The 21,262-nt window shown below is 42.1% G+C and overlaps 1 protein-coding gene across 1 annotated transcript in view; it reads left to right on the top strand.

Annotated features, from left to right (window-relative positions):
- Positions 1 to 497, top strand: part of IFI30 (IFI30 lysosomal thiol reductase) — a 48,121-nt gene extending 47,624 nt beyond the window's left edge. The window contains exon 7 of the mRNA XM_089670044.1: positions 51 to 497. Coding sequence (XP_089526170.1) covers positions 51 to 122 — 72 coding nt within the window. The 3' untranslated portion in view covers positions 123 to 497. The remainder of the gene's footprint in view (positions 1 to 50) is intronic.
- Positions 498 to 21,262: the final 20,765 nt, after the last annotated feature.

The following is a 21,262-nucleotide window of genomic DNA, read 5'->3' as shown; positions in this document are numbered from 1 at the left end:
AATGGTACCAGCTGAGAAATAAACTCATTGTGAATATTCTTTCTAAACAGGGAGAAAAGCCAGAAGCTTGTACAGGAAAAGGTGTGACACCTTTGAAAAAGGAATCTGTATGTTTAAATTAAATCAGCAACTACTGTGAAGAAAAAAAAAACGTTCAAGATGGTAAATGTGGAAATGATAATAATTCTCTGAACATGATTTTTCTAACAATAAAGTTTAAATTGTGAATAAAAATGTTGGTGCTAATTACTTGATTCAGTAAAAAGTATGATGATCAACTAATTTATATGAGTAAAAATGTTTGAGAATGAAGGTAGTCTGAAACAGGACTATGACTGGACATTACTAAAGGGGTGATCCAGAGACAAAACAACGAAGATACAGCACACCAAAATACAAAGTAACAATATTTTTTATAGCAATATTAGGTATTGTGCATTTTGTTATTTGTAGCACAACATATTTTCATTGATATAATTAAATATTTTTTAGAGATATTGCTGGTTGTTGTCTGGACTTGTCATACGACAAACATGGGAGTTGCCATTGATCACCTCTGAAAATGCAAAAACCCCTGATGTTATATTTGGATACTGGCTTTAGTGCTTAAAAATGAAACAAAAGTCCTTATCAACACACATTTTCTGAATCAACATACTGAAGCAAGAGGGTTAGCAGGACAACCAGGAGAGGTCAGCAATGGTGTCCTTTTATGTTTCTATCTTGACTTTAAATGCTGAACTCCATGCAAGAAGCTACATACACATTTTAAATACATATAGGGGCCATAATATCTGCCAAAGGATTTGTAATTGTGTGCAGCGAGGATTGTGAACTAGATACAAGATAACCCTATCGGACAGGACAGCCACATCCTTGACTTCCATTGCAGCATCAGCAGAGCATAGTCAAGGGCACCAACCTTGGCCTCCAGATTGAGAAACAAAGGAGCAGCAGCACACTGCAGAGGCTATCTATACACTTTTCTTTGTTTTGCTTACATTAAATGTAATTTGTTGGGAACTTTATGAATGCTACGTTTAGCTCACACATGTACATAAAGATGCATACACCCACAGGAGGAGCTCACAGCTAACTTTCTCTTTTTTTCTAATGCTAGTTACACACAGGTTGATTTCTCAAGAATATTAGGCAAGGAGATAATTTTATGATCAAAAGTTTGTGGCCACCTGACCATCACACCTAGATGAGCTTGTTGGACATCCCATTCTAAAACCATGACCATAGGGTGTTTGCCTCCCAACCTTTATGGCTATAAAAATCCTCTACACTTCTGTGATGGCCTTCCACAAGACTTTGGATTGTGTCAGTGGGAATGTGTACCTATTCAGCCAAAAGAGCATTTGAACCTACTTGTGAGCAGGTGATGTGGGTTTCCCTAAAACAGGGGTCTCCAACTTTTTAAACAAAGGGCTAGTTTACTGTCCTTCAGGTTTTAGGGGGGCCGAACTGAGGTCATCGGGAATAAAAATTGCCCTAGCATCAGAGGGAGTAAACAATCTTTGGAATTAGAGGGAGGAATAGCACCCCATCATTGGTGTCACTGGGAGGAATAGTGCCCTATCGTTGGTATTAGTGGGAGGAATAGTGCCCCATAGTTGGCGTCAGTTACAGGAATAGTGCCCAATAATTTGTGTCAGCAGAAGGAATAGTGCCCTTTCATTAGAGTCTGTGGGAGGAATATTGCTCTATTGATGGTGTCAGTGGAAGGAATAGTGCTCTATGATTAGTGTCAATGGGAGGAATACAGCCCCATGATTGGTGTCAGTGGGAGGAATAGTGTCCCTTTGTTGGTGTCAGTGGGAGGAATAGTGTCCCATTGTTGGTGTCAGTGGGAGGAATAGTGCCCTATCATTGGTGTCACTGGAAGGAATAGTGGCCTACCATTGGTGTCAGTGGGAGGAATAGGGGCCTACCATTGGTGTCAGTGGGAGGAATAGTGCCCTATCATTGGTGTCAGTGGAAGGAATAGAGCTCTATTGTTGGTGCCAATGGGAGGAATAGTGCCCCATCATTGTTGTCAGTGGGAGGAATAGTGCCCCATCATTGCTGTCAGTGGGAGGAATAGTGCTCCATGATTGGTGTCAGTGGGAGGAATAGTGCCCTATCATTGGTGTCAGTGGGAGGAATAGTGCTCTATTGTTGGTGCCAATGGGAGGAATAGTGCCCCATCATTGTTGTCAGTGGGAGGAATAGTGCCCCATCATTGGTGTCAGTGGGAGGAATAGTGCTCCATAATTGGTGCCAATGGGAGGAATAGTGCTCCATGATTGGTGTCAGTGGGAGGAATAGTGCCCCATCATTGGTGTCAGTGGTAGGAATAGTGCTCCATGATTGGTGTCAGTGGGAGGAATAGTGCCTTATCATTGGTGTCAGTGGGAGGAATAGTGCTCTATTGTTGGTGCCAATGGGAGGAATAGTGCCCCATCATTGTTGTCAGTAGGAGGAATAGTGTCCCATCATTGTTGTCAGTGGGAGGAATAGAGCCCCATCATTGTCAGTGGGAGGAATAGTGCCCCATCATTGGTGTCAGTGGGAGGAAAAGTGCCTCATCGATGGTGTCAATGAGATGAATAGTGCCCGGTTGTTGATGTCAGTTGCAGGAATTATGCCCCATTGTCGGTATCAATGAGAGGAATAGTGTCTTGTATCAGTGGGGGGAAAAGTGCCCTAGGGGCCAGATAAAAGCAAGCAAATCCGGCCCCCGGGCCGCAGCTTGGAGACCACTGCCCTAGAACATAGATTATAAGGACCAACAGGTGTTCCATCAGGGACCCCATCAAAAAGGTTTGGACTTAGCTGTGTGCTTACCCCAGGTTGTGACCCACAAATTCACCCTGCTCTACATGTACAGACTAAGCCAGATGCAGGAAACTAGTACTTTCAAAATAGAATGAGTAATTGCAGCCCCCATAGTTTTCTCATGACGTCAGTCACTTTGATTGTAACATCATCATGACTCACACACACTTAGGTTAAATTCAGTGTAGCCATCCCTGAAAAAAAAAACACAGAGAAGGGCAGCTAAGCATGCACCCTATGTGTTCAGGATGTGACCCAGCTGCCTCCTTGAATGTCTGTTTTTTTGTTGCTTTTATTCTTTGCTGAGCAGTAATTTAAAATCCACAAGACAAGCATTTGGCTCTTGATTTGCACAGCCCTGTTAACTTGAATAGACAAGGCGGTGTCTCCTGTCAACTCCACAAGCCATGTTAAATTTGTCACAGTTGCAAGGTGAAGCATCGCATCCTCCACTTGGTATAAAATGTATAACAGTACATTTGCAGCGGGCGACACGGGCAGGCTGGACATGTACGCCACCAGCTCATGGATGTGCAGCATGCAGCTCCCATGACTGCTGTGTCCCCTGGGTTTCATTCATAACAGCTGCACTAAATATTATGATTCTGTAATTGGCCCACAGCTTTCACATGGTGCCTAGGCCAATCACATCACCCTGTACCATGTGATAGCTATGGGCCAATCACAGCACACAATAGCAATCACAGCTGTTATGAATGTAACCCATTCATGACAGTTCAAAACATTGCTATTACAGTGATTATCACTGTAACACCAATCAAAGTGAAAAAATAAATAAATCCCTGATTACCCCCCTCGAGTAGTACAGCACTATTCTGATGAACGTGTGTGAAAAAAACTGTGAAAATTAAACAAGATAAACACACAGGGCTGCCACGCCTCACCATATCATCAGCCATGATATGTGTAAAAGCAACATCTGATAAACACACCAACTATGTTCGCTAAACATCTAGATTGCTACCATATCATAACATTTCAAATCTATTAGTGGCACATTAGATACAATTCAAGTTGTACATTAATACATTTAGGAGTTGTTTAACCACTTCCCAACCGGCCATTGTATATAAACGGCCGGATGGTGGCACTGCAGGGTCGGGTGGCCGTTTATAAATGGCCTCCCCGCACCCTGCTTGTGCGTGCTCCCTGGGAGTGCGCAGCACCGCGATCCGGTGCCCGCTGTGTCCTCCGGACACATTGAAACACCGATCATCGGACGGACTGTCACGATCGCACAATGGCCGCCACCAACATGCGACAATCGCACGACCGCGACCAACAATAATACGTCACGTCCGCAGCGTCAGACCCCAGACCTTCTCTCCAAACTCGTGACCGAAGGACCGGCCGATCTAAAACCGCGGTGTGACGCGCGTAACAAGGCCACACCCAGCTGCTCCCTGCACAGCGATTGTCCAGCTAATGGGCTACAATCTGTACCTGCAGCCTGAATGCGCTTGTTACTGGGTCGGGTTAATTACGGAACTAACCCTCTACTGCCACCACCACTTTTGTCGGAGACTGGGAAACTCCCATTATCAAATATACACTATAATGATTGAAATATTGATCTATATAACACGGTCCGCAGGCCTGTTATACAGAGATTATAACAAACAATAGCGTCTCTTCAAAGGCAGGAATTCGTGAATTGCAAGTAAGCGCTTAAAAACAGTTTAACACTTTCAGAAAGAAAGATTTATTACTAAAAGAGTCAAACAGGGGCAATAAAATATGTACAAAGAGATGTCACTAGGATATATATATATATATATATATATATATATATATATATATATATATATGTATATAAAGATCCACAACACAGCAAAGAGATAATAAGGAGGGAGTTAAAGGGTTTAGTTACTTGCCAATACGCCTTGGTTTGTAAGCAGATCCAAGTTGCAGAGCAGGAAGGAACTTTGATCTCCTCCATTACGATGTTAAGATCAGGAGATGTGTTTTGCTTAAACTTTAGGCTTGCCAGCCTGTCTGTTTTTAAAATCCCCCAGCAAGGGGGGTGGCTCTGAATACTGTCCACTACGCTATTTTGGGAGGGGTCAGTCGGGAGAACTCTGAATTAGAACTAACATCTGTCATAATCCATCACATGAAACATAGGGGAAAAAACCTGACTTGTCATCTTTAACTGTTAGATTACAATCTCTTTCAATTCCGGGGAGAAGCTGCCTTATCTGTTTTATGATGGGTGAGCCTACACAAGTTCTGGGGCAGTGCTTCCCAATGCTCTGATGAGCTGGCCTTATCATGACTTAGGTGAGGAAGGCTACACTTTCGCAGACTGCTCGGCACCGGACTAAGGATGCCTTAACCTGCGGCTGACCCACACCATCTGTCACTGTGCCTCTCAGGAAGGGAGGGGGTAGGGAATGAAGGATTGAGGAATACTTCTTAAAAAAAAAAAAAAAAGGGAACTCCGCGTCCAACTCTGATGAGCAAGTTTGCTACAGGGACCTCTGTACGAGGTCCCAATCATGTGATCACTGATTTGCCAATCAGTGATCACACGCAAAGTAATAAGCAAGATGTCACTTCTGACATCATTGCTTACTACGTGTGAAATCTGTGAATGATCACAGAGGTCACATGGTACAAGGCTATTCACAACAGCTTTGTACCATATGACAAGCTGTGACCAATCACAGCTCACTCAGTAGTTCTCAATGGTTGCAAGAATGCAGAGAGAGAGAAAGAGAAATTATTGCTTTTACTTTCTATATGGGTGTAAAAGCAATCAGTGTAAAAAAAGAAAAATCTTCATCACCCCCCACAAGTAGTACAGTGTCCCTATGGTGACACTGTCCTGCTAGGGTGACAGTATATATACAAAAAAAAAACAAAATAAATAATAATATAAAAAAAAAATGTAAAAAAAAATGATTAAAAATTATAATTTTTGATTAGAAACTAATTTGGCTTATTTTTTTTTTACTAAAAAGATAACGGAATAAATAATGGCCAATATTTATGATGAAATATTATTTATTTGCAAAATTTTATAAGAAAAACACTTTTTTTTCAAAATTTGTGGACATTTTCATTTACATAGCAAAAAAAATAAAAATCCCAACAGTGAATAAATACCACCAAAATAAAGTTTTATCTGTCTCAAAAAAATGGTAAAACATTCACATGGGTACAGTGTTGCATGACCGCGCAATTGTCATTCAAAGTGTGATAGCGCTGAAAGCTGAAAATTGCCCTGGTCAGGAAGGGGGTAAAAGTGTCCGGACTGGAAGTGGTTAATAATGAAAGCATGCATAGCTTCCTTGGACAGAAACAAATACATGAGCTGGACAGAAACACATCTAAATTAATGCAATTAAAGTACATCCAAGAATATGTTTAGGCTGGAGTTTCACAGTATCAATAATGATGGGCATAGCTTCATACGGAGGCATTGGCGGATTTTTTTCGTTTTTAGCATGTCCATTAACGTTACTAGAGACTATTAAAAACGGTCTGTGTTACAAGAGACATCATGACATTTTGTTAGATGCTAAAATAGACTGCGGCCATCATGGTGTTGGTTGCTGACATATTTTTATAAACTACTTCAAACCTTTGACACATTATTAAAAACTTACTGTAATATTAGGCTGCTGTCTCCCTGATATGGATGGATGAGGTGACAACTTGCCTTGAAGGGAATCTGCACATGCGCTGTTTTCCATTAATGGTAGGATCGCTGTATTTACAATGATCCCTTCATCCTCTGCAGTTAGGCAGGTGGCTTAGAACATAGGCATTCTGCCTATAGAGCATGTCTGATCTGTCCGGTCAGTGGTGCTAAGGAGTGGTGTTTCGACCCTATGATCACTAAATCACTTCCTCTTTCTTCATCATTACATGTCCACAGTTTAATGGAGGTGCTAGGGGGAGCCCTGCATTGGATTAATTTATTTTCTGCTTTGGGTTCCAGGAGCTTTCTTGGACACCTGGGGGATTTGGGCAACCATTGGATGCAGGAGGGCTATATAAAGCACATTCTGCATCACAGATGCACCCTTTGTTAGAGAGTACAAGAGGCAAGGACAGGAATGTCTTGTCAGTTAGGTCTCAGTTGGGAGCGTTTTTGCAGCCCTGGATCTGACATCAGTCAGAGTGATAAACATTAATTCCAAATGCATAATTAGGCACTTATATTATATTGATGGCAAACTTGCAAAATATTTGTTTTTTATGATTAATCATAAGTTAATATTAAAATGTGTGATTGGCCTTGAACAAGTGATAGTGTTAAATCCTTTAGTTATAGCTGAGACAGAAAAATATACTTGGAGTTAAGCTAACTGGCTGGAAGCAGAGTATGCTATAGAAGGGCATAGCTGGTTAAAAGGTCTTTGATATAGAATGTCATGGGAGTGAACCAAAATAGAATTAGTATGAAATAATATATATTCTAGTAGTATCTGTGTGTATTTAGTTTATGTTTTATAAGTTGGTAATATGTGTCACATAAGTACGTTTTTGGTTATACAAGATTATTGAGATATTATGTTGTAAAGATAGATTCTTAGTTTATACTATCATTTAAACAGAGAAACTGGTCACATGAGTAGGCTTATGCAAGATTGCCAGCTTATGGAGCCACTACATATGGGCTTGTCAATCAAAAGACCATATATGTAGTGTCCCCTCCCTTTAATGAAATTGCTCTACTAAGCAGTATTGTTTGCCATATAAGGCTCTAAGATCATGAATTATGATGTATACAAGCATCATAAAAAGGCATCCTAAGAGATACGAATAGGGCTTTACACACACGCATGGCATGAAGACATTATGGTTATTCACAGAAATGACAGACTGGAACAGGTGCATTCTCTAAAAGCACGTCACTTCCTTCTTCTTGCTAAAACACAAGACAAGAAGCACCACATGGAAGAATGGCCATGCAAATAAGGGTGACACATCTTTATAAATTCTGTTTTGATATTTCCGTTTTACCTACACAGAACTGTTATTTATGTTACGTTTTACATTGTTATTTTAAGCCATTGTGATAAAAATAAAATCACACTTTATTTTTTACGTCGCCAGCTCTTTAATTATTCCAAAATCGCCTATAGACACTAAAGAATTATTATATGTATCTGAGAAAATTCTACACAGAGATGTTTTCTGCCAGCTATTGGTTGGGAGCTGCCCTGTAGAAGAGAGGTCCATTGTAGTGTGGGGTTCCTACAAGCAAAGGAACCCTTTATTTCAGCAGCTTAAAGGATAAGTTCACCTTTTAAAAAAAAATTAAATGCACATCTTTTTGCAGGTAAAAAAAAAAGTGCTTTTTTTTCCCTTAGAGCCTGTAAAGCATTGCACCTGCAATAAGCAGATTATGTGTGCCATGCAGGACTCCTGCAGACTTGTCAGTGTATCTGTCTGCTTGTACCTTAAACTACCATGGCTCAACAGCACTGTGGCAGTTCATTGAGAACTACAAGCCAGCCAGTCACAAAGGTTGGTACTTATAGTTTTCTATTCACAGAATTCTGTGAATGAATGACACAGCCGGGTGGGCGGAGTTGGAACAAAGTCAAGAAAAATAGTGACAGCTAGAGGGGAGAGGGTGCTAGGGCTCAGTAACGTATATATTCTCATGCACATTTGGTGGTGTCCGCCAAAAAACTCATATGATTTAAAATCATATATCAAAAATGAAAAATGATAAACAAAATTCTCTGTACCGACAAATATCTTTGATTAATACCGAATTTTATTGATTAATTAAAAACAAATGCACATTGAACTCATAGATGCACATATTAAAAAAATGTCAAGGGTCATGTCTACAGATCAATAAGATATCTTGAATCAAAGTGATACATATATAAGGTAAATATCGTATCTTTATATTTATATAGATAAAATACCAATCAAAGCTGAGAGCTCTCAAACCAAAGGGACAATCATAGAGGACAGATAGGTATAGTGCCCACTAAGTTTTTTTTTTTTAAATTGCACAGCATGCTGGACTAATATAAATCCCTGGTCAGTCCCATACACAGTTGACAAAAAATTATATAATGGGTAAATTCCTGAATCTCCAGATTTGGCATATCGTCGATAAAGATGAATGAACATAATCCCAATATATTTTACTGGAGATTATATCAAGTATGGTTCCATTGGCAATCCTGTATTGTATACAGTAATGGTTGTGCATGATGTAGCCATAAGGTTTCCAAGCCAGGTGTTAACCATATGTGGTCCAAAGGAGGAAAAGAATATTAGTGTAGGGTTATTTTGTAGATACAATTCAACCCAAAAAGCAACCTCTGTGGATGCCAACCTCCTTCACACCAGTGGCCGCTACTTTGTAGCCTGAATATACTTTGAGTTTATAGTCTGGTGTTGGTATCCTGTGCATGTATCGGCTCCAACCCAAAGGATTGATCCTAGGTAAAATGGCAGTGCAAAAGCTGAGGCCTTCTACAAACTAGACAATGTATAAATAGATAATGTCCCTTTAAGTTATATATTGGATTGGTATACTTATCAGTCCATTTTTAATCGATTGTAGATCCAGACATTTCCAGTGACTTGCCTGACCAGTTTCGCCAGTCCCTCCCGACTGCTTCAGAGGTTTGTATAACACAAAAATAAAAAGCCCTCTTATAAGCTTCAAGATGGCAGTCCCTGATGAACTGCGCATGTGGGGTGCGCCGTGATGTCATGATGCACGCACACACAACGTGTTTGACGTCACAACGCAGCGGCATTGCCGCCATCTTGAGAAGAAAAGGAAGGAAGGGAAAGATGAAACAAATGGATGGAAAAACCACACAATAGTATTGGAAAGCCCAAATATCACCAAACAGATCATCTATATTTGATAGAGGAACCACATCATGGAGGCACTCATTGAGTTTCTTTATAATTGAAACAAACACTTTGGACAACTCTTGTGGTGCCGACTCTAGACCACAAGATGGTCCCAAAGAGGAACCAACCCCGATCCATCAAAATGCATGATGGTTTTGGCTACCTTCACACTGATCCGCATAAGCGTTTTTGCCATGCTTTGAGCGTTTTTAAAGGACACGTGACTTAAAAATTGCACCAAAAAATGCTTCACAGAGGCGCTTTTTAGGCCATTTTTTTGTTTTCTGTTATTTTTAAAGTGTAAATGATGGAAATAAAATCTAACTTTTGTTGACATATTATAAGAATGTCTAATCTGTAATTTGATGCCTTTTTGGAGATTTTTCCATCTTTCCTTGGCTTCTTTATGCACATTAATACAAATTTTTAGCTGGGGTGCCCAAACTTTCAATCCCCACTGTACATTGTTCTTGAGCTTTTTAGGTGTTTTTTTTTTAACACAAAAATGCTCCTCATTGTGAAAGTATCCTAATTTAAACAATATATATTGTGACAGTAGGCAGGTGAAATCACCTGGTTGCGTCCTGGATGGACGATATACTGTATATAAGTTGACTGTTATGGACTTAGCAAGTCCATTATGACAATGTCATTATCACAATAAGTGAAAAACGGAGGAAGCAAAGAGAACATCTTAATGCATCCTTTTCAACATCCCAGCACCATCTCCAAATCCAAACCGTTCCTGTCCCTACATGCAACTACTATAAACACTTAAAATCCACAAAAAAAGATATCTGTCAGACAATCAAATATACAATAATAGATAGATGAACATTTGTCTCTCCGTATTTATATACAACTATATAGTCTATCTTGTGGTGTACAGATGATACATTACAAGAGAAGAGTGCCCAGATGTTCAAAAACAGTAATATTCTAGGAACATAGAAGAGTGACGACAGAAACAAAAACAAGTGATCCATCAAATCAACCCCAAATTGTTTTTACTGTTTTGGCTGAGTATAGATCTATGTTTATCTCAAGCATGCTTGAGGTCATGTTCCCATGTTCTTGTTATTATTTTTTTATATCACTTTAGTAATGACGGCAAAAGATGATTTCAGGGGAGGGAAGATAGGGTGACAGAAAATTAATTTCACTTTCTATGGTGCCAGGTGAGTAGATACTCATAAAGTTCCAGATTTTCTGGTGGTATCACTTTATATGTGACACTAGTCTACACTGTAGGGTTTCTAATAACTTTCCACATACTGTAACTACATTTTTTATCAAAGTAATTTCTTCCTGTGAAAAAATCAAACAAAAAACTAGCTTCAAAGCCAAGTTGTAGGCTGCTTTTAAATATACCCATGCTGTGGATATCCCCCTCCCTCCAGCCTTTCAAGTGCTGCATGGGTAATATTTTAATTTAACTGGGGGGGAGGAATAAGTACAAATACATTCATCTTATTCTTTGCTCTCAGGCTTCCTTCTCTTCACATGACTGGTTCCCTGAAGCGCTTGGCTGATCACAGCTTTTTAAAGTCATCCAATACAATGGAAACCTGCGCATGTGCAATTATGCCACACACAGGGCTCATTCTGGACCCCAAAGTCCTGCAGCACATCTACGCATGTGCTGGGGGTAATAATATCATTCTCTTCTAGGTGATTAATGAGGAAGTACAGCACAAATAAAAGGCTATGAACAAAACTTTTTTTTCCATTTTTTTTTATAGAGCGAGGTTAGATTTTTTTATTTTTTTTGCTATCTGTAGCTGGGCACAGATGGTTTGAATCTTGGCTGGTTCAGCAGGGACTGGCCATGATTCGACCATCTATGGGCAGGCTGATTGTACCCAATTCGATTGTTGTACGTCTTGGGTACAACCAGCCTGTTGGATTTTTTCATGCAATTATTGCCAGCAGCTATAACCGCTAGCAATAATCACTGTGTTGTTCTGGCAGAGACAGCACCCCGCGTCCCCTGCCGAGAGAACACAATTGCTCCACAGGAGGAATTTCCCACCAATACTGACTACTATGTTGATAGGGGAATTGAGAATTTTTGCTAAATCACATTGTCTATAGCCTGCTTTAGTTTCATTGTTTTAATCCCTCCCCACTCTATCCAAAGCTAAAGAAATGTTTTGCCTTTAGTTTTCTTGTGTAGGGCTGGCGGGGATAGCTGTAGCATCGGATCGATACTGCAGCCAGGCCTGGACTGGCCATAGGGCACACCACAGATTTGCTCAGTGAGCCAGGGTCAACAAGCCGCATGTCCTGATTGAATGTCTCGGTCCGGTGGTGGCGGGAACTTGGCAGTGAAAGCCTCAGATCCCACGGATTTAAATCTATTACTGGCAGCAGCGTCCTTAGAGTGCGGGCAGGCTGAAAATGTCTTGCCCCACATATCATGTGTATGTAGCAAGCAGGCCGCACCGGAGACGGAGGCCGCAGGGAAGGTGGGCAGCTAGGACCAAGAGCCCGCAAGGGAGAAGACCTTCACTGCCTCTCTAACCTCCGAAGAGGCAAGTAGCAGCAAACTACTTCAAACCTTTGACACATTATTAAAAACTTACTCTAATATTAGGCTGCTGTCTTCCTGATATGGATGGATAGGGTGGTAACTTGCCTTGAAGGGCATCTGCGCATGTGCTGTTTTACACTTATTTGTCTCATTGCCATTAATGGTAGGATCGCTGTATTTACAATGACCCCTTCATCCTCTGCAATTAGGCAGGTGGCTTAGAACATAGGCACTCTGCCTATAGAGCATGTCTGATCTGTGCGGTCAGTGGTGCTGAGGAGTGGTGTTGTGACCCTATGATCACTAAATCACTTCCCCTTTCTTCACCATCACATGTCTGCAGTTTACTGGAGGTGCTAGGGGGAGCCCTGCATTGGATTAATTTATTTTCTGCTTTGGGTTCCAGGAGCTTTCTTGGACACCTGGGGGATTTGGGCAACCATTGGATGCAGGAGGGCTATATAAAGCACATTCTGCATCACAGATGCACCCTTCGTTAGAGAGTACAAGAGGCAAGGACAGGAATTTGTCTTGTCAGGTCTCAGTTGGGAGCGTGTTGGAGCCCTGGATCCAAAATCAGTCAGAGCTGAGTTTTCTGCCAGCTATTGGTTAGGAGCTGCCCTGTAGAAGAGCAGTCCACTGTAGTGTGGGGTTCCTACAAGCAAAGGAACCCTTTGTTTCAGCAACTTAAAGGATAAGTTCACCTTTTTAAAAAAAAATAAATGCACATCTTTTTGCAGGTCCTTTTTTTCCCCCTTAGAGCCTGTAAAGCATTGCACCTGTAATAAGCAGATTATGTGTGTCATGCAGGACTCCTGCAGACGTGTCAGTGTATCTGTCTGCTTGTACCTCAAACTACCATAGCTCAACAGCGCTGTGGTAGTTCATTGAGAACTACAAGCCAGCCAGTCACAAAGGTTGTTGGTACTTGTAGGTTTCTATTCACAGAATTCCGTGAATGAATGACATGGCCAGGTGGGTGGAGTAGGGACAAAGTCAGGAAAAATAGTAATGACAGCTAGCGGGGGGAGAAGATCGGAGCATTCAGTGGTTCTGGGAGTGAGAACCTGTTACATGTTCCCAAAGGTGAACTTATCCTTTAAGGAAGGCATGCTCATTGGTGAGAACTAGGCAGCGAAAGCCTCAGATCCCATGGATCTAAATCTATTACTGACAGCAGTGTCCTCAGAGTGCGGGCAGGCTGAAAGCGTCTTGCTATCATATCATGTGTATGCAGCAAGCGGGCCGCTCCGGAGATGGAGGCCGCAGGGAAGGCGGGCAGCTAGGACCTAGAGCCTGGAAGGGAGAAGACCTCCACTGCCTTTCTAACCTCCGAAGAGGCAAGTAGCAGCAGGTGCAGCATCCCTCACGTCTCCCAGAGCCTGGATTCCTTCTCCAACCTCCTCTCTGGTCAGCAATGGCAGCCCGGAGGACAGGACTGGCAGGAGGCGCAAGCAGCCAGGGAACGCTACCTGGGACAGTCCATCTATATGTCTAATGCTTGCATGGAAGGTACCAGGCATCACACACACACACCTACCCACAGACAGGGACTGGGACAGGGGGTACAGGAGGGACTGCAGACAGGGCTAGTGGTCTCTTTCTAATCCTCCCCGCTCTCTCTCTCTCTCATCCCCTTCTCTGTCTCTCATCCTCCCCCCTCTCTCATGGTTTATTGGCCCAAGAGAATGATTGTCCAGGGTCTAATCAATATTAAAGACAGTCCTGAATATATTATACATATTATGCACCTGGGTTCCACCTGCAAATCTCTGTCTGCCGCAAGCCATGTGGGCCTCTAGGTAATGACACAGACCAAGCAAGACTGAGTCCTCCCGGTGGACTCAATGCAGAACACGATGCCGGAGCTCAGTGGTAGCTGTCTTTAAAAACCTGGCATTTATTCTTTCATTTATTATCATACATTTCCATAATTCCAAATGATTGATAGATTACAGTGACTGAAGCAGACTAAATACATATAACTAACAGACATCGAGTAACTGGCAGTTGTCATTAATTGTAATTTGGTTTAAAAAAAAAATGGGTTGCTCAATCTAAAATGCCTGGGTCTATTTTTTTGTCCCAGTCCAGGCCTGCAGCCATCTAGGTTAGTAAGTAGGATTGTTTACTTATTCATTTTTTTTTTATTCCCGCACTTCTCTTTTAAAAATGAAAATGTTGTAATGTGATAACAAGCACTGTGGTGCACTGAAGAAGGTTTTTCACTTCTCAATTGCTTTGGCAGCCAATACAAAATGAATGGGATGTGTTTACACAATGCACTAGAGCAGAGGGGTGTAAATGGCCCCTTATTTAATGTTACTAAGATCACAAGGGTATAGGCAGGTGCCTCAAATGGTAAGTATGTGTTTGTCAAGTAAGGGTTAACGTATGTTGTTGCAAGGCTTCCTATTTGGTGCCATGGTGTGCCTTCCCCTGCTTGTGTCACTTCCGCTTCCAAAGTGATATATGCAGGAGGACACTGGGCCTCATGGGTCAGTCAACTGGTCTGTCTGTCTGGGGATGGTAAGCAACCACTGTAAAAATGTACAGTGGAGTTCCCCCTTAGCAGGACCCCAGGATGGGTTCTGAGGACTGGGCTATTGATGCTACTTTGTAGGGATGGGACCAAGTTATAAAAAGGTATGGATCGCACCACACAGCACGGCATAGCACAACCAAAGCCTGGTACAGCGTGTATAGTGAGGAGGAGTGAAATGTAAAGTGATTGCAGGATGTTGCACTACATGTACTTCTGAGGGAAATGTAAGGAGCTGTAAATACTTTAATCAGTACATTAAATTGCTGGTTAAGTGCGTCATCTTGTCTGTGTTACTTTAGGAAGACCGAATGCATGCTTCCACAGTGTATTGAAATACTGGGGAATGAAGAGTACAAAATGAATTAATCCTTGAGGTTATGAAGTGAAGTGTGATGCAAAGGAGGAGCAGCCATTCCAGTAGAGGGAACAGTGGTGGCTGGTGATGGAGGTTCCGTAAGGGTCGCCTGGCACTTGGCACACCCTACTGGGCAGCAGTGTCCCTAACTTTGGGCCCGCTGTGAAACAGAACCCTTCTAGGTACTGGGCCTGGAACCATGTGTGTGCGAAGCCTTGCAAAGTAAGTGCAATGGTTCTACTCTTTGCCTCAGGGCTGGACATGATTAGGGAGCAAAGTGTTGTGAATAGTTGGTGGAGGACAATCAGCACCCAGTGCTACTCCCCTCAAAAGGTCTCCGTTGTCAGTGCCAGGACAGGTGTCACTGGCAGGTGAGAAGACATGATCCTTCTGTGTATAGGGGCCTGGTGAAGTAGTTTGACCTCCGGCCATCAAGTGGCACTGACCCACATGTGAGATAAGATAAATGCATGCTGCATACAAGAGGGCTGGCAAACATTGTAGCTGCCTCACATACTGCAATAGTCCAAAGAAAGATGTGAGCTTGTTTTACCTTTTGACTACTATAATATGGGATGTCACTGGCCAGGTAGGAGAATGATATCCGTGGCATTTAGAGTATGTTATTGGCTGCCAAAGGGTTAATGTGGCGTTACCGTGTAACCTTAGACTGCTTCATAAACAGCCTTTAACCGCTTTCCTGCCACCCTGTAGCAAAAATACTGCTACAGGGAGGCAGGGCTGTGCAAAATCACACATACAGTTGTAAGAAAAAGTATGTGAACCCCTTGGGATTACGTGGAGTTTTGCATGAATTGGGCATAAAATGTGCTCTGAACGTCATCTAAGTCACAATAGAAAAACACAGTCTGCTGAACATAATACTACACAAACATTAGATGTTGCCATGGTTTAATTGCACATAACATGTAAACATTCACAGTGCAGGGAGGAAAAAGTATGTGAGGCCCTAGCCTAATGACTTCTCCCAGAGCTAATTGGAGCCAGGAGTGAGCCAACCTTGACTCCAATCAGTGTGATGATATTGGATGTGTTGCTGACAGCTGTCCTGCCCTTAAAAAACACACACCTGTTTTGGGTTTACTGGTTTCAAGAAGCACTGTCTGATGTGAACCATGCCTCGCAGAAAAGAGCTCTCAGAAGACCTACGATCAAGACTTGTTGACTTGCATGAAGCTGCAAAGGGTTACAAAAGTATCTCCAAAAGTCATGTGTCCACGGTAAGACAGACTGTCTACAAATGGAGAAAGTTTAGCACTGTTGCTACTCTCGCTAGGCGTGGTCGTCCTGTAAAAATGACTGCAAGAGCACAGCTCAGAATGCTGCATGAAGTAAAGAAGAATCCCAGAGTGTCAGTTAAAGACCTACAGAAATCTCTGGCACATGGTAACATTTTTGTTGACACATCTACAATAAGGAAAACATTAAACAAGAATGGAGTACATGGGAGGACACCACGGAGGAAGCCATTGCTGTCCAAAAAGAATATTGCAGCACGTTTGAAGTTTGCAAAAGAGCACCTGGAGGTTCCACAGCACTACTGGCAGAATATACTGTAGACAGATGAAACCAAGATTGAGTTGTTTGGGAAGAACACACAACACTATGTGTGGAGAAAAAAAGGCACAGCACACCAACATCAAAACCTCATCCCCACTGTAAAACATGGCGGAGGGAGCATCATGGTTTGGGGCTGCTTTGCTGCCTCAGGGCCTGGACAGATTGTTGTCATTGATGGGAAAATGAATTCCAGAGTTTATCAAGACATTTTGCAGGAAAACGTACGACCATCTGTCCGCCAACTGAAGCTCCGCAGAGAATGGGTGATGCAACAGGACAATGACCCAAAGCATACAAGTAATTCAACAAAACAATGGCTGTAACAGCACAGAATACGCCTTCTGGAGTGGCCCAGTCAGAGTCCTGACCGCAACCCGATTGAAATGCTGTGGCATGACCTTAAGAGAGCGACTCACACCAGACATCCCAAGAATATTGCTACACTGAAACAGTTTTGTGAAGAGGAGTGGTCCAAAATGACTCCAGATCGTTGTACAGGTCTGATCTGCAACTACAGGAAACGTTTGGTTGAGGTTATTGCTGCCAAAGGAGGGTCAACCAGTTATTAAGTCCAAAGGTTCACATACTTTTTCCTCCCTGCACTGTGAATGTTTACATGTTATGTGCAATTAAGCCATGGCAACATCTAATGTTTGTGTAGTATTATGTTCAGCAGACTGTGTTCTTCTATTCTTGTGACGTAGATGACGTTCAGAGCACATTTTATACCCAATTCATGCAAAACTCCACGTAATCCCAAGGGGTTCACATACTTTTTCTTGCAACTGTATATACTTGATTTTGCATTTCCAGGTAGGGGACGTGCATGTCCTACCTGCTTCACCATTGGCGGCTTCAGCTGTCGATCACCGGGTGACGGCCGATGATTCCCCATAGGCATCTGACAATCGTTGAGTATCACTGATGGGGGAGAGACCTGTATGTACACAATACAGATTTCTCCCCCCCCCCCCCCCCGCATAACAGAGCAATACAAAGCAATGTGCTGTCACAGTGAATCACCCACACAGCACACAGTTAACCCTTTGATCATCCTAGATGTGAAGCCATTCCTGCCCAGTGTCATTAGTACAGTGTCAGTGCTTTTTATTAGTACTGATCACTGTATTGGTGTCACTGGGGATGTCAGTGACAGTCAGTTTCCCCCCAGTGTCAGAATGCCCACCGCAGTCCCCCAATAAATCGCTGATTGCTGCCATTAATAGTATAAAAAAAAAGAAAATCCAGTATATACACCGCCATTTGTAAATGCTATAATGTTCAAGTAAACCAATAAATTTACATGTATTGGGATTTAAAAAAAAAAAACTTGTTGCAGAATACATTTTAGCCTAAATTTATGATGAAATTGATTTTTTCAAATTTTTTACTGGACATATTTAATAGCTAAAAGTCCAAAAATATTGTTTTTTTCTTAAAATTGTGTTTTTTGTTTATAGCACAAAAAATTAAAAATGCACAGACGATCAAATACCACCAAAAGAAAGCTCCATTTGTGGGGGAAAAAAAAGGATATACATTTCATTTGGGTGCAGCGTTGCATAACTGCGCAATTGTCAGTTAAAGTAACGCAGCGCCGTATAGCGAAAAATGGCCTGGTCAGGAAGGAGGGTAAATCCTCTGGAAGGCAAGTGGTTAACAAGTACAGCAATGGTATAAATGAAAAAAAAAAAAATCACACAGATGACGCATCCTGCAAGCTCTACAGTGCACTAAGTAAAGATGGCTGAAATGGTTCATAGGATTGTACAGTTTTACACCATTCTTCATATTATACAGTGACCTAAGTAAAGATGGCTGAATTGTTTTTGCAGTAACACGCCTTTCCAATAACCCCTTCATTACTGCAAGTGTGTCCATGCTGGTCGTGAAATGCGTCTCCTGTGAGAAGAGGCTACCCTGGATTGTGGAGCTTCTTGGGGAAGCTGGAGAGTTTTGGGGGGTTGTTGGGCAGCAACCAGTTCTTGGCTGTTTGTGAATTGTCATATGATTGGGAAGGGTAGGATGCAGATGTAGAGTGTTTAATTACATTTAAAGGATAAGTTCACCTTTGGGGAAAATGTTCCACCTGTTTTTAGGATCAAACATGTAACATGTTCCTACTCCAGCTGCCCGATCCACTGCCTCTAGTGACAGCAACCCGGGGATCTTCTCCCCCTGCTAGCTGCCACTATTTAAAAAAAAAAGCGTGGCCGTGCGGGGCTCCACCCGCTTGGCCACGTCATTCATTCACAAAGCTCTGTGAATAAAAAACTACAAGTACCAACAGCCTTTGTGGTTGTTGGCCTGTAGTTCTCAATTAACTACCAGGGCGCTGTTGAATGCTGTGGTAGTTCAGTGATCTTCCTGTCAGACTGTATATACCTGCCCATGGAAGGTATAAGCACACAAATACACTGACAAGTCTGCAGGAGTCCTGCATGGCACCCGCGATCAGCAGATCAGTAAAAAAAAAAATAGTAAAAATAGTACATTTATTTTTTTACCTGCAAAAAGATGTGTATTTATATACCTCCCAACTTTTTGAGAAGGGAACAAGGGACACCTATAAGCAAATGATTGTACGCATAGGACACGCCCCCTTAAGGAGAATTATACATAAAAAAGATTAGTTAACCACTTGCCCTCCTGAGGATTTACCCCCCTTCCTGACCAGGCCATTTTTTGTGTTACGGCGCTACGTTACTTTAACTGACAACTGCGCGGTAATGCAATGCTGCACCCAAATGAAATTTACGTCCTTAATTCCCCATGAATTTAGCTTTTTTTTGGTGGTATTTGATTGCCTGTGCGTTTTTTATTTTTTGCGCTATAAACAAAAAAAGACAATTTTGAGGAAAAAAACTATATTTTGAACTTTTTGCTATTAAACATGTCCAGTAAAAAAATTTAACAAATCAAATTTCATCATAAATTTAGGCCAAAATGTATTCTGCTACATGTCTTTGCTAAAAAAAATTCCAATATGTGTAAATTAATTGGTTTATGTGAAAGTTATAGCATTTACAAATGGCGGTATAGATAATGGGAATTTTTTTTCTACTAGTAGTGTCGGCGATCAGTGACTTTTAGCGAAAGTGCAGCGGACATTCTGATACTGGGGAGGAACTAACTTGGTGTCACTGATATCTCCAGTGACACCAATACAGTGATCAGTGCTAAAAAAAAAAAGCACTGACACTGTACTAATGGCACTAGGCAGGAAGGGGTTAATGTGAGGGGCGATCAAAGGGTTAACTGTGTGCTGGGAGTGTTTTACTAGATGGTGGGGGTGTGTTCTTCACTGTAAGCACACTGATCAGGATGGCTGTACTGTGCACAGCAGTGTGCCCGAGCTGACAGGGAGGAAGATTGTAAACAAAACAATCTTCCTCCCCGTCAGAGATGCTTGGTAATCACCCGGTGACTGACATCCACAGATGTGAATGGCAGCGCGGTGTGCGCCCCCTGCCCGGAAATGCAAAATCACACACACACATACAGTATATATGTGATTTTGCGCACAGGTGCCGCCCTGTACCAGCATATCTGCTATAGGGCGGTCCTTAAAAGGTTAAACCTACTTTTTTTTTTATTACTGCTATTCTTTTTGATTGGCTTTTGAACTTTACAAATGCAACAATTTAAAAGCTGAATGAAAGGTTTAGCACTGGGAAACACTTTTTGAAAGACAAATAATGCATTTCATATACAACTGTATAGATCAGACCAAAATGAGGGATAAATGAGGAGAAAAGAGGGACAGAGGGACTTTGTTGCAAATCATGGACAGTCCCTCGAAATCAGGGACATTTGGGATTATTCATTTATTTATTTCTTTTTTTAAAGGTGAATTTATCCTTTAAATATACTAAGTGTACATTGTGCCCTCTAGTGGCAATACTGAAGAAGTAAAATCAAACCCTCAGAGTTTTTAGTTTAACCACCTCCCGCCCGCCATATAAAGTAATGACGGGCGCAAGGCGGTTCTCTCATTCTGGGAGGACGTCATATGATGTCTTCCATCTCTAACCACGCATGCGTGGCTCTGGGGGCGCGCAGAGCGGTGATCGGTGGTGTGCTGTGTCCCTCGGAAAGAGCCGAAGATGTTGGCTTGGTCATGTGATTAGCTGTGTCCAATCACAGCTGATCGCATGTAAATAGAAAAATGCCGGTTATCGGCATTTCTTTCCTCACGAGCTGTCAGGCTGTAATCGGTAATTGGCATTCCTCAGAGGGGACATGTACACTGATCACCAGGGCGTTGATGATCAGTGTGCCCTGATGATCAGCGTAGCCCCAGCAGTGCCACCTGTCAGTGTCCATCAATGCCAGCTGTCAGTGCCCCTCAGTGTCACATCAATGCCACATATCAGTGCCTACCAGTGTACATAAATACCACATATCAGTGCCCATTTGAGCTGCCTTTCAGTGCCACCTATCAATGCCAGTCAGTGCTGCCAATCAGTGCCATATATGGGTGCTGCCTTTCAGTGCCCACCAGTGATTTCCCGATCATGTGACCGCCGGTTTACGAAATATATAGAGCACTGCGTAA

Source organism: Staurois parvus, unplaced genomic scaffold (genome assembly GCF_062004578.1).
Source record: "Staurois parvus isolate SC_StPar_1 unplaced genomic scaffold, SC_StPar_1.0 ptg000086l, whole genome shotgun sequence".
In the NCBI taxonomy this organism is placed as follows: domain Eukaryota; kingdom Metazoa; phylum Chordata; class Amphibia; order Anura; family Ranidae; genus Staurois; species Staurois parvus.
This window is presented reverse-complemented; position numbering and strand designations above follow the sequence as displayed.